This window comes from Lepisma saccharinum, chromosome 17 (assembly GCF_977018435.1).
Source record: "Lepisma saccharinum chromosome 17, izLepSacc3.1, whole genome shotgun sequence".
Taxonomy (NCBI): Eukaryota; Metazoa; Arthropoda; class Insecta; order Zygentoma; family Lepismatidae; genus Lepisma; species Lepisma saccharinum.
The window spans coordinates 12745305-12759385 of NC_139245.1; the positions used below are offsets into that span (position 1 = coordinate 12745305).

General features: G+C 36.4%; 1 protein-coding gene across 1 annotated transcript; it reads left to right on the forward strand.

The window, feature by feature from the left end:
- Positions 1 to 91: 91 nt before the first annotated feature.
- On the forward strand, positions 92 to 13104 carry LOC146001185 (charged multivesicular body protein 4b-like). Its single transcript, XM_083138480.1, has 5 exons — positions 92 to 450; positions 2541 to 2718; positions 6726 to 6840; positions 8693 to 8825; positions 12559 to 13104. The coding sequence occupies exons 1-5, from the start codon at positions 270 to 272 to the stop codon at positions 12615 to 12617; spliced, it is 666 nt and encodes a 221-aa protein (XP_082994606.1). The 5' UTR covers positions 92 to 269; the 3' UTR covers positions 12618 to 13104.
- The last annotated feature ends 977 nt before the right edge of the window (positions 13105 to 14081 follow it).

Consider the following 14081-nt stretch of genomic DNA (forward strand, 5'->3'; position numbering starts at 1 on the left):
AATTTAAGCGAAAATCCATTTAAAGTCCTATGACTTTGAGCATGCTTTGAGTCATAGGTCGTTTGTATGACGTCATTTTTCGTAATCGCAACTGAACTTCCGGTAATGTTGTGGGCAAGCAAAGAAGAATTTGTTGTGGCTGAAAATTGAATTGTGTTTCTCTGATATGTGGTGAAAATTGCAGCTGAGAGACAGAAGAGCAATTTCATTGTGAAAAGTTTTGTACTCTTTATATTTACTGGCATCTTTTTTTTATTTTAACAGTCAACATGAGTTTCCTAAACAAAATGTTTGGTGGCAAAAAAGGCGATAAGCCTATTACTACAGGCGAGGCGATTCAGAAATTGCGTGAAACAGAAGAAATGCTTATGAAAAAACAGGACTTTCTGGAAAAGAAAATTGTACAGGAGTTAGATACTGCGAAAAAGAATGGCTCAAAAAATAAACGAGGTGTGTGTATTGTTTTGTATGTATATCATGAAGTGTAATTTGATTAAATGTATTTGACAGGTATATTTTCGTTAGATAGAAATTACTGTTGCTGAAATTTGCGGTATAATTTAACAATACAGGGAATTTCTCCAATTTGTTTGAATTTTCGGTTACTTACTAATTTGGGTCTCCTAATCACGAATCTGCACTTAAAATTTGGCGCTCACGTATAAATTTGGCGCTTATTTGGGGGCAGGTGAATCGGCCACTTTCTAACATGCCCTTAACAGGGAGTCTATAGATATAGGCGGGAAGCCGGAGCGGAGCGAAGCGGAGCGAAGCGGAGCGGAGGCGGGGCCGCGATAGCGGTTGGGGGCGGTAGGTCGATTACCCCAGGGGCGGAGCCCGGAACCGGCGGGAAATTCGGAAATCGAGGGTGTGGAAATAAGAACTTAATTTCGATTATTTTGCTATTTCCACGTGTGAGCGCCAAATTTTGACTGCAGATTCGTGATTAGGGGGCCAAAATTAGTGAGTATGCCGAATTTCAAACAAAATGGAGAAATTCCCTGTATTGTAAAATCGCTCCGGTTAAGAAGTTGCACGATTTTTGTTGCATGTCTGTTTGAAATGCTGTCCAGATGCAGACGTTTTTCTTCGAGCACATAAGGTTACATGAGAACGTTATCACAGAAGCAATAATTCAGATATGATAAGCTATTGCATGTTAGGCAACATTACTAGGCCTACATTTCAACAGTTTTATTTTATTCAATTTTATTGCCCGTAACTGCTTTCACCAGGTGATGAGAATAGTGGAAAGTACCGAAAACGTGAAATACATCACTTGTCGCAAGTATTTATTGCAGTAATTTTAATGCTAACAGCCTAAAACCTGATCTGCCTAACCCAACCATGAAAGCATTTTGGAATGTAATACCCCTACATACCCATGTCATGTGACATTAGGACCAGCACTCTATATCTGAACACCTTGCAACATTTTTTCATCTCCTTGGTGTGCAAGGAAGACAAGTACTTTTTTCTGACATGAAAATAAATGCACCACCTGGTGAAGCTAGTCACTCAGTTTTTGTTTTTCTTAATCAGGACTTTTTAAAAAAAATATTGGTACTTGTTTACTATCCTTCGGACACATTTATTTATTTTTACAGAAGAAACTACTTACCGTAATAAGTTCCTGTAGCATTGTCGAACATCAGGAAGGTGTTTTGTGTGATGTGGGAATGTTTCATAGCTGAAATTCATGTTGTTCGTTGAAAATTAATTCTCCGACGGAGAATAGCTAGCCCCACGAATCATTGGCACGTGGATAGGTTAGTTCTGTTAGGTTAGGATATATAGTTAAAATTTGGTGTCGTGTTAGTATCAGGATCTAGAAATTGGAAATAATTGTGAACCATTGGCGCTAGCCCCACGAACCATTGGCACGTGGTTGGGTTAGTTCTGTTAGGTTAGGAAACATAGTTAAAATTTGGTGTCGTGTTAGTATCAGGATCTAGAAATTGGAAATAATTGCGAATATTAAACGTCATATTAAGCATATACCCACAGCCCATTACTTCTAACGAGTAGCTTACATTCACTGCCACATTTTTGACATTCCTTTCCTTTCTTCATGATCCCGTGTTCAATTAAAAAATCCACTGGATCTTCCACACCCGGTAGCCTACGAATTTCACCACACATCCACGACACGTCGTGTTTCTAAGGTTCGTTGCAAACACAGACAGTTCGAAACACTGGACACCCAATGAACATGAACAAAACACAATCACAACGGATGATGATCTACGAAGGTGTACGTGCCAAATGCTATTGTCCGTCAGAGAATTAATTTTCAACAAAGAACATGAATTTCCGCTATGAAACATTCCCACATCACACAAAACACCTTCAAGATGTTAGACAATGCTACATGAACTTATTACCGTAAGTAGTTTCTTCTGTAAAAATGAAGAAATCTGTCCGGGGAATATCAGATTAGTACCGGAGGCTCTTGTGTGAAAAATACTAAAATAGGTATGCTCTGGTTATATATTTGTTTTAACATTTCTTTCATGCCTTTTTTCTCTCTCAAATTTCAGTTGCAATTCAAGCTTTAAAAAGGAAAAAGAGATATGAGAAGCAGCTACAACAAATAGACGGAACTTTATCAACAATAGAAATGCAACGTGAGGCCTTGGAAGGAGCTAACACTAATACAGCAGTTCTGCAGACTATGAATGAAGCAGCTAAAGCACTGAAGGATGCACACCAGCATATGTACGTTTCTTACTTGTTTAATTTGAAGTTCCTTTCATAATTTGCTTTTATTTCCCTCTGTAATCATGGTCAAGTTAAATGGCATTTAAAATATTTTATTTTTACTGACCAATGCATGTTTAAGATTATGGAATTGCCAACCTCGGTAGCAAAGTGATTAGCACAGCATACTGCAATGCCAGGGATCCTGGGTTTGAATCCTGACCTGGGTGTGTTTTGTGAGTGTCCCTTTGTTACAATTTGTACAAAATCAATGCAAAATAACAAAAATTCAATCAATCTGTCAAGGATTAAGAAGTTGATTAAAATTTCAATCTCCACGAAACGTCTCAAATTTGTTTTACCTTGTTTGCAGGAACATTTGTCCAGAAATACGTAACGTGGAAATTAGGCTCCACAAACTCATTTTTTTAGTTATTTAAAAAAAGTGATTGATTGATTGATTTGCTTTATTTTATTTATTAGCCACTTTGGGCTAATCTGCGAAGATGGGGATGAGTGATGATGTTATGAAATTGATGAATGGACACCCACAATTATCCATGCCCAGGCCGGGAATTGAACCCGGGACCCCTGGCATTGGAGCACGATGTCCTAACCACTGGCATTTAAAAAAAATGTGACAAGCAAAATTTTTAATTTCTTTGTAAGATGAGAGTAATTCTTTCTAGCTGGATTGGATGTATACATTAAGTGTTTGCACAGATGGTGGTCAAACACACTAGAATCGAACTAAAACACCTGTTCCATAAGACAACATAATATGATTCCTAGCCAGACCCCGTGGCCGAGTGGTTAGCACATCGCGCTGCAACACTAGGGGTCCTGGGTCGAATCCCACTAGGACTTAGTTGTTTGTAAATGTCCATTCATCAATTTCATCATCTCATCCCCATCTTCGCAAATTAGCCAAGAGGCACAAAAGGCGAAGTAAAATAAATCAAATCATAATATGATTCCTACTTTGGGTTTAATGGAAATATATGGAATGAATATAACATGTCAATTGCAACAAAAAAATGTACATGTTACCCTGTCCATATTATTCTTTATATTTTTTGGATGTTTTGCAATGGTGTTTTTTTATGTATATAGGACAAAACATAATAGAAGATGCAAAAATACACAAGCCTAAGTACATCTTCATTACTGTCAAATAATTATTTAATTGGACACACCAACACAACATATGTACATCTTTACACATGGGAAGAAGTGAATGAATCCTTGAGGTGTAATAATAAAGGACAAACTAACCAAAACATAAGATTCCTCTTCTAAGCAGGTCTTTCTGTTATGCAGTACACTCTTGTCAAAGTTTATATTCATAAAAATAGAATATATATATAATATTAGGGATGGGTCGATATGAAATTTTGGCCGATACCGATAAAGTACCGATACCAATAACCGATATTCTACCGATCCGATATTAAATTAGAAATGGTCCTTGAAGAACCTGAAAGGTTCACTGACCTCTTTAATAAATGTGTGTTTCAAGGTGACTGCAGTGCAAGATAAATTGTATATTTAGACATTTATTTTTTTAGAAAGTAGGGCATGAATATTATCCATAAAAATTACAACAAAATGGCAGAATTTTGCACTAAATTATGAGATAATAATCAATATATCGGATCGGTAAAATAATCGGTAATTTTACCGATATGCCTATATCGGCCGATACCGATAGAGTACCGATTAATCGGTCCCATCCCTATTATATATACTATATTAGATGAGTACAGTGCTCAAAGCTAGGAGGAGATGTTCACAAACAATCTCCCCAGCTGTCTCATTGTCACCATGTTAAACCATAGGAGCAGATAACCCCAAGCCTCATCCAAACATCCCCCTTGAAGTGTTGATGTGTGTATAATAGTAACAATGATAAAATCACACTCCTCGTAGTAAGAGTCCAGATCTTGGTGCTGCCTACAAGTACAAGGGAAGTTTTCTCCACCTTGTTGCAGTACCAGAAATATTCAATGAAGACTAATTGCTTCCAGGCATTTAACATGTAACCTTCAACAATGCAACATATATTTCCTACCATGTATCAGTATATGCAAAATGCAAAGGATTTAAGGTAAAAATTACTAGTGTGCTGTATGTAAATTTCCAAATGCAACCAGTAACATGCTGAGTTAGAAGCTACATGAAGGAGAATTTGGAACTTGTGTGCTCTAGTACCACTTGTACTTAATAATACATCTTGAAAAGGTAAAGTTCGCTGTGCACAGTGCCATGAAGGCATATAGGGAAACGAGGAGTTTAGGGCATCACACATTCTCAGCCCTTGTTTTGGAGGTGATGTTACATCAATATCACGCAAATGATTTTCATATGGGAACCATTTGGCAAGAAAGCCTTCTTGTACTTCTATAAAAGGAATTATGGTATAATTTAACAATACAGGAAATTTCAATTTGTTTGAAATTTCGGATCCTTACTAATTTGGGCCTCCTAATCACGAATCTGCAGTTAAAATTTGGCGCTCACGTATAGAAATTCCTGATTTGTGTGGAATTAACACCGGTATGATTATCCATACACTACTGTGGTAGCCATATTTGATGTGGACAAGCGAGGTTAGGTATTCGTTGCGTACTTGTTGCTGTTACAGCGTTGCCACATTGTTACTATTTCATTTGGGGATCATTGATCGTGGAAGAATGGAGGTGGAAAGCACTGAAAAGATCGTTAATGTGGTGCATATTTCTTTCTGTGCTCCAGATTTATGTTCTGTTATGTCAATTACCCCAGGGGCGGAGCCCGGAATCGGTGGGAAATTTGGACTCAAAAATTTCAAACGGCAATATCTGAACTTCAGTCGGGTATACATTGGTAAATAGTTCTTTCTACGCTCCAGATTTATGTTCTTCGCAATTAGCATCACATAATGTTCTCAAAAAAACAAAAAAAAGTCCGAAATCGAGGGTGTAGAAATAAGCACTTAATTTTGATTATTTTGCTATTTACCCGTGTGAGCGCCAAATTTTAACTGCAGATTCATGATTAGTGGGCCAAAATTGGTGAGTATGCCGACTTTCAAATAAAATGGAGAAATTCCCGGTATTGTAAAATCGCTCCGGAATTACATACATTTTTCTTTATGGCAATTAGAAATTAAACTTTATCTTTTTACATGTGGTTATCTTATCAATTTTAAATAAAAGCCTAAATTCTGTAAAAAATATCAAGATAACTTATTTCTACCACAGTAAAACATTCAGAAACAATAAAGATAAATGTTTAAAAAAATAGTCATAAGTCCAGAGCCATCTATTGTTCACCATAACAAACCATATCTCAACATAGTAGCGATTTTTTAAAATCTATTTTGCTTTCGAATTATTCAATAATGAGATAAAATCAGACAATATAGTCTAAAAACCATTCACATTTGTTATTATGAAACTTTGTAAAAGTTATGTCAGCCTGTATTTGATTCTGGAAAGAAAAATATCAATAAAGAAGGAGGTGAAAAAATTATCATCACAACCACTAAAGAAAGACGGCAGAGGCCTAAAATCAGAAAAATTTGTAAGTATTTTTTTATTTCTTTATCCCAGGTTGCGTATGCGTTTTACAGAAGGTATAACACACGTCATATTCAGATATTTTGCATAAAGTGCTTGAAAAACGTGTCATAATGTGATTCAGCACCATACTCTGTTTGCTTTTACCCTTCCAGGGTGACTTCCTCACCCAAACCCATTTATTTGAACAAGTTCCCAGGTTCAAAACCCTGGCATGGGTGTTCTTAGTAAATGTCCCTTCATCAATTTCACCTAATCATCACTCGTCCTCATTGTTGCAATTAGCCAGAAGTGGCAGAAATGTGTTGGGAAATAAAATTACATATTATGTTAATGTAAATGGTACTAAGTATACCAAATTGACATACCTTGTCCTATGAATTAATTGATTCTCAATGTATTGGCATTTGTTTTAATGTATTTCATCAAGTGTGTTATTTATTTATTTTCGTCGTTTTCCTGCAGGGATGTGGACAAGGTTCATGACATGATGGATGATATTGCTGAACAACAGGATGTTGCTCGGGAAATATCGGATGCAATTTCCAATCCTGTAGCCTTTGGTCAAGATATAGATGAGGTAAGTCCTATTCTATAGAGTCAAACAATTTTTAATGTGTCTTTGTACTTTTTCCAATAGAGAAATTCTCTATTTTGTATCTTCATAGTTGAAGCATAAAAGTGTAAAAAATGAATTAATGATCAAACAGTTTCTGAATATCCTTCGATTAGAGGATTGCTTCTGATTAATTCATGAGTAGAAGTATTGTTTAAAACTGAATTAAGTAACTTGTCAATGTTTGTGTGTGTTGCATTTGTAGTGGATGTAGGATGACAGGAAACTCTTTTCTTACATAGCGTTATTTAACTATCAAATCAAAATTCGACTGAAATATGAACTTTATTATTATTATTAGTAGTAGTAGTATTATAGTTGCTGATGGTACTGATGATTTATGTATGTTGCAAATAGAATGGATTTATTTTAAATGACAACATTACATTAATTGTTGGTTTGACCCGCCACATAGTTTGCAATAAGTAAAATCACAAATAAACTAAGAAAAATAAACTCATTAATCATAACAATTACAATATGTAAATTTCATGATGAATACAAATCTTCACAATTAAATATTCTGAATAAATACCATATTGTAGGGATGTGACGAAGCTGAAAATTTACCGATGCCGATGTACACACCAATAATTTTTGGAACCGATGCCTATATTTAACTGATTCCGATAAATAAGATTATTAAACAGAAATGGGATGTTATTTTCAGCATGACAAAAATAAATTTGCTATGTACATTTCTATTGCATATCATATGTATATACATATATATTCTCAAGAGATGCGAATGTACATTTGCATCTACAAAATGTTATGTGAACCTTTAAGAAGAACATGGATTCTCAAGAGATTAAACATTAGTACACAAGCAGTTCTTTGAAATGCAAAATGAATTCCTGTTCTGCCAGATTCAATTCAGAAACATGAGGTTTGGAAGCACTTCAGGAAGTAACCTACTTCTTCTCTTATCTCAAATGTGTTCAGCAACACTGAACACTCAATCACTGAATACTGATGCAGCAGGTATGCCCAAGTATTTTCTCAGGACTTGCTTCAAGTTTGAATATTCATTTTTGAATTTCCAATACAACAGCAGATCCTGGTTCAGCAATGTACCGTTTTATTTCCGATTTATAGTTAGGTTGATCCTCTGAATGAGTTTGCAATAATTTTATTACAAAAACTCTACAATAATGACAAATCATAACCAAATTTTCAATAAATCTTACAAAACTAGAATATAAAACTTATTAGAAGGTAAAAACTCTAGTATAATCTGTACTGGTTTAAATATCGGATTTTTGCCGATTCCGATGTGTCAATTTCGGCCGATTTTCATACATCTGTAATCGGCTTTGGTACATCCCTACCATATTGCATCATAATTATAATAGCATCCATTAGAAAATATGAATATGTCATCTCTGCAGTTGAACTCATTGACTGGTCAATTCAATCTCACATGGACATTGGTGTTCATTTGTGAGTGTCCTTTCATCAATTTCAAGTAATTGTCATGTTACGATTAAACTATATTCTGTCTCAAGAATCTCTGGAGCGAGAAACAAAAACACATCTCTGTGCAAGTAGTGACTCAAGAGGGCCCATGTGTTCGACAATGAATGCATGAGAGGGGAAGTGGTTGCAGATACCAAGCATGCTTTCTCCCCCTTCTCCTTTATGCACGCCTTTGCTTCATGGGTTCCAGGCCCAGAGCATAAGCACACAGACAAGCTAAATAAGAAAAATACCAGATGTGAACATATTGTGAAGTAAATAAGGGCATGAGCTTGTTTCAGGGGGGAGAAAACAAGTGTTTCAAGTTTTAAATAAGAATTGTTTCCTTCCTTTTCAGGATGAATTGGAGAAAGAATTAGAAGAATTGGAGCATGAGGAACTAGAGAAGGAATTACTAGGTGTTGGTACTAATGTTCCTTCCGAACTGCCTGCAGTGCCAGCAGCGGAGCCAAGCAGGGCCAGGCCAGCCAGTAAGTATTGGAGTACTAAGAACTAGGGATGGACAATATCGGAAATTTGATATCATGATATATTGCCAAGAAAATATCATGACAGACGATACGATGCAATATTTTTTCGATATCGTGATGATATATTGCCAACACGATATATATATTGCTAAAATATTGTGACGATATTTTGCCCACATGATATATATCGCCAAATATTGTGACAATATATCGCCAACACGATATATATATTGCCAAATACCATGACGATTTATTGCCAACATGATATATATATAGCTAAAATATCATGATGATGTATTGCCGAACACTAGTAAGAACAAATTTCTTGAGCGCTCATACTATGTTTGTAAGTTTAGCTTAATGAAAATTGGAGATGCAAAGGAATTATATGTGCAGTTCATGATTTGGAATTTCTTAGGAAGAGGGGGTGATTGACAACTGCATGTGTGAATGTATGAAAAGAGCATAATTCAATCACTGTGACCAACGAATGACAAAATTTAACATTGGAGCCGAGTTTTAAGTTTTCCCGCATTATACATTTGATTTTCATGGTCCCAATACAGCAACAAGTTATAAAAATTTCCCAGATTTTATGTTTTCCTGCATTTTAAGTTTTAATGTCTTGGTTCCCTGAAAAACTTAAATTTGATGTTCCACTCTGTATTTCTCAGCTTTATGGTATGTTTGATACCCACCATTGTCACCAAAAAAAATTAGTTCAACTGACAAGTCTGTCAGACTATAATGATAAGGGGTAAATAGAATTTTAATAGTGTTTGAAAATTTTGTAAGCCTTATATTCATCATTCTTTCAGCAAATTTTTATTACTAATATAACATCCATTACGTGTTAGAGCAATGCATTTAGTGGTAAATTTTCTCTCAGCTTGAGCAACACTGTTCACCAACATTTTAATGAGTTACAATTAGGGCTCCGTCGATACTACTTTGAACCAATACCAATACTTCAAAATTGTAATAATTCAGAATTTAATTAGTTCAGAATATTTATTAATTTTAATATACAAATTTTCCATTGTAACTCTACCACAGCAATCTCACCACAGTTTTGCTTTAAAATATTCATAATTTCAAATGAATTAATCATTGAATAAAAAAATCCATTTCTCCCCTCACCATTGTTGCAGGAATAATGAAAATTATGCATTTCCAAGGTGTATAGGCTACATTTGAGTTTTTATTTTAAGTCTTTCTTATGCACAGAAAGGCTAATTGGGACTGGACCTACAGTTTAAAGTGGGATCCAAACCACTATGTGCCTCCACCGGGTATCAAACCTGGGACCCCTTCATTTCAAGGCGACGACGCTACCACTGTGGCATCGGGAAGGCTCTATATAGGCTACGTGAAAGTGTCATGTGATGTCAGTGATTTATATTCCAGCTAATTCTTTCCGATACAGATACATTGATATTCACTTCCCCGGGCCTTGAATTTGTCGTTGGATCACGCATGATCAGCATGATCCCATCACTACTGTTTTCTAGATCATACATAGTACTATTTGCTTCCACCAGGAATAAAAACCAGGATCACTCGAGCAAGGGCAAGATCACTAACCATTTGGTTATATGGGAGGTTTATTATAATAAATAAATGAAAAAAAAATTGGTATTAAAATACGAGGTGCATTCATATTCTAAGGTCTCTTTAATTTTTTCATGAATAGAACCAGTTATAAACATGAGAGTTGTTTGAGAAGAAGCATCCAGTCTTGAAGGTTGATGAGGCCAAATGGCAGCACGGTCCAGTTCATAGGAAGCCAGTGGCGCTGTCTAGTGAGGGACATGTTTTTGGTACTGTTATTATCAATTTTCTTCACCTGCGTGGACTGAGACATGCTGTGGTGGTCATGGAAAAATGTGAGTTTGTGGGTGCAACAGTTTAAGGAAGGCCACATGTGAAAACAAACCAAGGGAGCCTCAACCATGAACCAGCAGTTCGTTACCACTATTGCTGAGAAAATGATGTTTTGGAACAGCGAAGGCTTTATACTCATTCATTGCTTCCTGAGGGTACCACAGTGACTGGTACCTTTTTTGAGGACCAAGTTGCTTATGGCATTGCAAGAGAAACAGAAAGAAAAGGCTGCAGCTGAAAGGGCCATTTTCACATGTTTCATGGGAAACAAATTTCAAATGATTCCACATCCACATGCTCTGTCCATACTCAAAGACAGTCTCTCCATGGTCACACATTTTCAAGCTGTTCTGCTCTTGCATGAGCGATTGTACAGTTCACAAAACAGGCCCCTAAAGAAGCGTTTGCAGAGGCCATGCTATTGTGGCACCAGCTTTGTTAAAAATTTGTCCGTCTAGAGGGTCATTATGTTGTGAAGTGACGATAGTTTCAACTTTCTGAGGTGAGTACATTTTTAAAAATAAATTAGAAGACCTTAGAACTTAAAGGCACCTCGTAATAATGTACGTGGGTCAGTCAAAAAGTTAGTTGCACAGCATGAGAAAACAAACCATGAGCGAACGTTCATGAAACTTCCATACAGAAGCTACTTTTCAACGTAGTCACTTCCTTTATTTAAACATTTGTCGAGGCGTGTCACAAGTTTGTCTATGCCTGCTGCGAAGGAGTCACGTCCAACGTCCGATAACCATTGACGGGTTGCAGCATGCACCTTGTCATCCGAGTGATATTGTCGCTTTGCAAGTCCTTCTTTCATGGGTCCAAAAACATGGAATTCACAAGGTGCCAGATCTGGGCTGTAAGGGGGGTGATCCCATACTTCTTGCCGAAACATGCTCAGAAGATCCAACATTAGTCTTGCCGCATGCGGTCTCGCATTGTCATACAGGAGCACAATGCCTTTCGAAAGTTTACCTGGTCACAATAAGACGATGCATTAATAGTGGCACCTTTCAGCATGAATTTGGTATACACCACACCTACTCTGTCGAAAAACAGCATCAGCATTACCTTCCCTGCAGATGGAACTGTTCGGCACTTTATTCGAGTTGGGGATGTTTCCACTCGAGGGAGCTGCGTTTTATTTCAGGTGAGAAATGATGAACCCATGACTCGTCTCTGGTCACAATTTTCTCCAATAACTCCTGTCCTTCATGTTGATAACGTTTCAGAAATGCATAAGCACTGTCAAAATGCTTCCATTTGTGTTCGTCCATCAATAGCTGAGGCACCCATCGCGCACAAACTTTATGGAATGATCGTATGCACACTTCCATGTGATATACAGAGTTCATTTGTGATTTTGTCTGTTTGCAAGAATGAGTTCATTCACGTGAGTGCTGATCTCCGCATTTGTCAAAGTTGATGGTCTTCCATCACGGTAAATGTCGTTGATATCTGTACGTCCGTTCTCAAACATGGTGCACCACTTTGCGATAGCTTGACGTGATATTGCATTTTCACCATACACTTCATGCACCTGCCGATAAATTTCTGTGCAGTTACACCCTCTTGCCCACAAAAACCGAATCACTGCACGCACTTCCACTTTGGACGCCACCTGCAGTTGCCGAAACATGTTCACGACTGGTTAGCAAGCAACCTCCAACTGACACGTCAATGCCGCTACGTCACGTTACATGTCTGCAGTGTTGCCAACCCGTTGCAAGAAAATATCCCTGTACCAAAATTTTTTGACTGGCCCACGTAAATCATCAAATGAAACATAAATTATAATAACTTGTACTCATATTGTGTGTGAACATAATGTTTGCGTTTCTTTTTACAGAACAAAAAGAAGAGGAAATTGATGATGATATGAAAGAACTAGAAGCATGGGCATCGTAAATAGTTCTGTTGGGAGTTAATCTGTCACTTTTGCACTGTTTAAGAGGACTGGCGTGTTTATATATGGGGCATAGATAACTTAATGCAAAACCTGTGCTTCTCTTATTCAGGAAAGTTAGTGAGATATTTTTTTCCCTAAAAAGAATAATAAAAAGTGAATATGAACATGATGCTACTTATACAACCTTTTTTTTAATGTTATTTCTTGCTTACTGTTATTAATACAAAAAATCTTGATTCTACTGTAAATACCCATGAAAGGATGTTCATTACAATGACACTAAGGTGAAGTTTCTATGTATAAAGTGGATATATGTCTGTATAATATGGTATGTACTTGTTTTTATAATGAACAGACTTTATTTTTTGTGTTTGAATTATGAAATGATAGAAATAAATGCTGTGCTGATATAATTTATACAATCACTCTTTCTAATGCAGTAACATCAATCTGAGAAAGCAAATAAAACAATACGTCTCTGCACAATTGTTTAGTAATATTTCTTGTCATATTTTTTCTGATTACGAAGCAAATACATATATTGGAAAAATTAAGTGTTGATAAACTGATATACTCCTCAAAGTGAAAGAATTATATGTATAGGATTTTTGAAAACAGACAGCTGTAGATACATTAGAGTTAAAGATTGATTGATAACTAACTAACTCTCTAGCCTTCTTAAACCCGAAGGTTCATGGCTACAGCAACACATGCCTTCCATCTGTCCCTATCCTGAGCATGATCTATATACTCTTTTCCATCCCTACTGATTTCCTTTAGGTCCATCTTAATGTTATCCGTCCATCTTTGTCCTGGCCTTCCTACAGGTCTTTTACCATCAGGTTTCCCAACAAGAATCTGTAGACTCCTCTTTCCTCTCCCATTCGTGCCACATGACCTGCCCACCTAAGTCTTCTTGATTTAATCATTCTAATAATATCTGGACATGAATGTAAATTATGTAGTTCTAAATTATGTAACCTTCTCCACTCACCTGTCTCCTCATCCCTTTTAGGTCCAAATATTCTGCTAAGGATCTTATTTTCAAATACTCTCAATTTATGTTCCTCTTTCAATGTAAGGGACCAAGTTTCACAACCATATAATACTACAGGCAAAATTACCGTTTTGTATATTTTAACTTTTAGTTTCTTAGATATTAAACGAGAAGACAAAAGTTTATGAAGGAAAAAGTAACATGCATTTCCTGAATGAAGCCTGCTTTTTATTTCCTCTTTAATATCATTTTCATTTGTTAGTATTATTCCTAAGTATTTGGTCTAGGAATTAATTTGTGCGGTTGTTACGCACACATTGAAGCTGTAGTTCAAACACAAAATACATAAATACCTTAAGAAAAATATTGTCCATCGCGAGCCACCACTTTCGCCCATCTGTCAGGCAAGTTACGGATTCCGTGGCGAAAGATCCTTTGAAGCGATCCAGTCAGAGACCCATTTTTC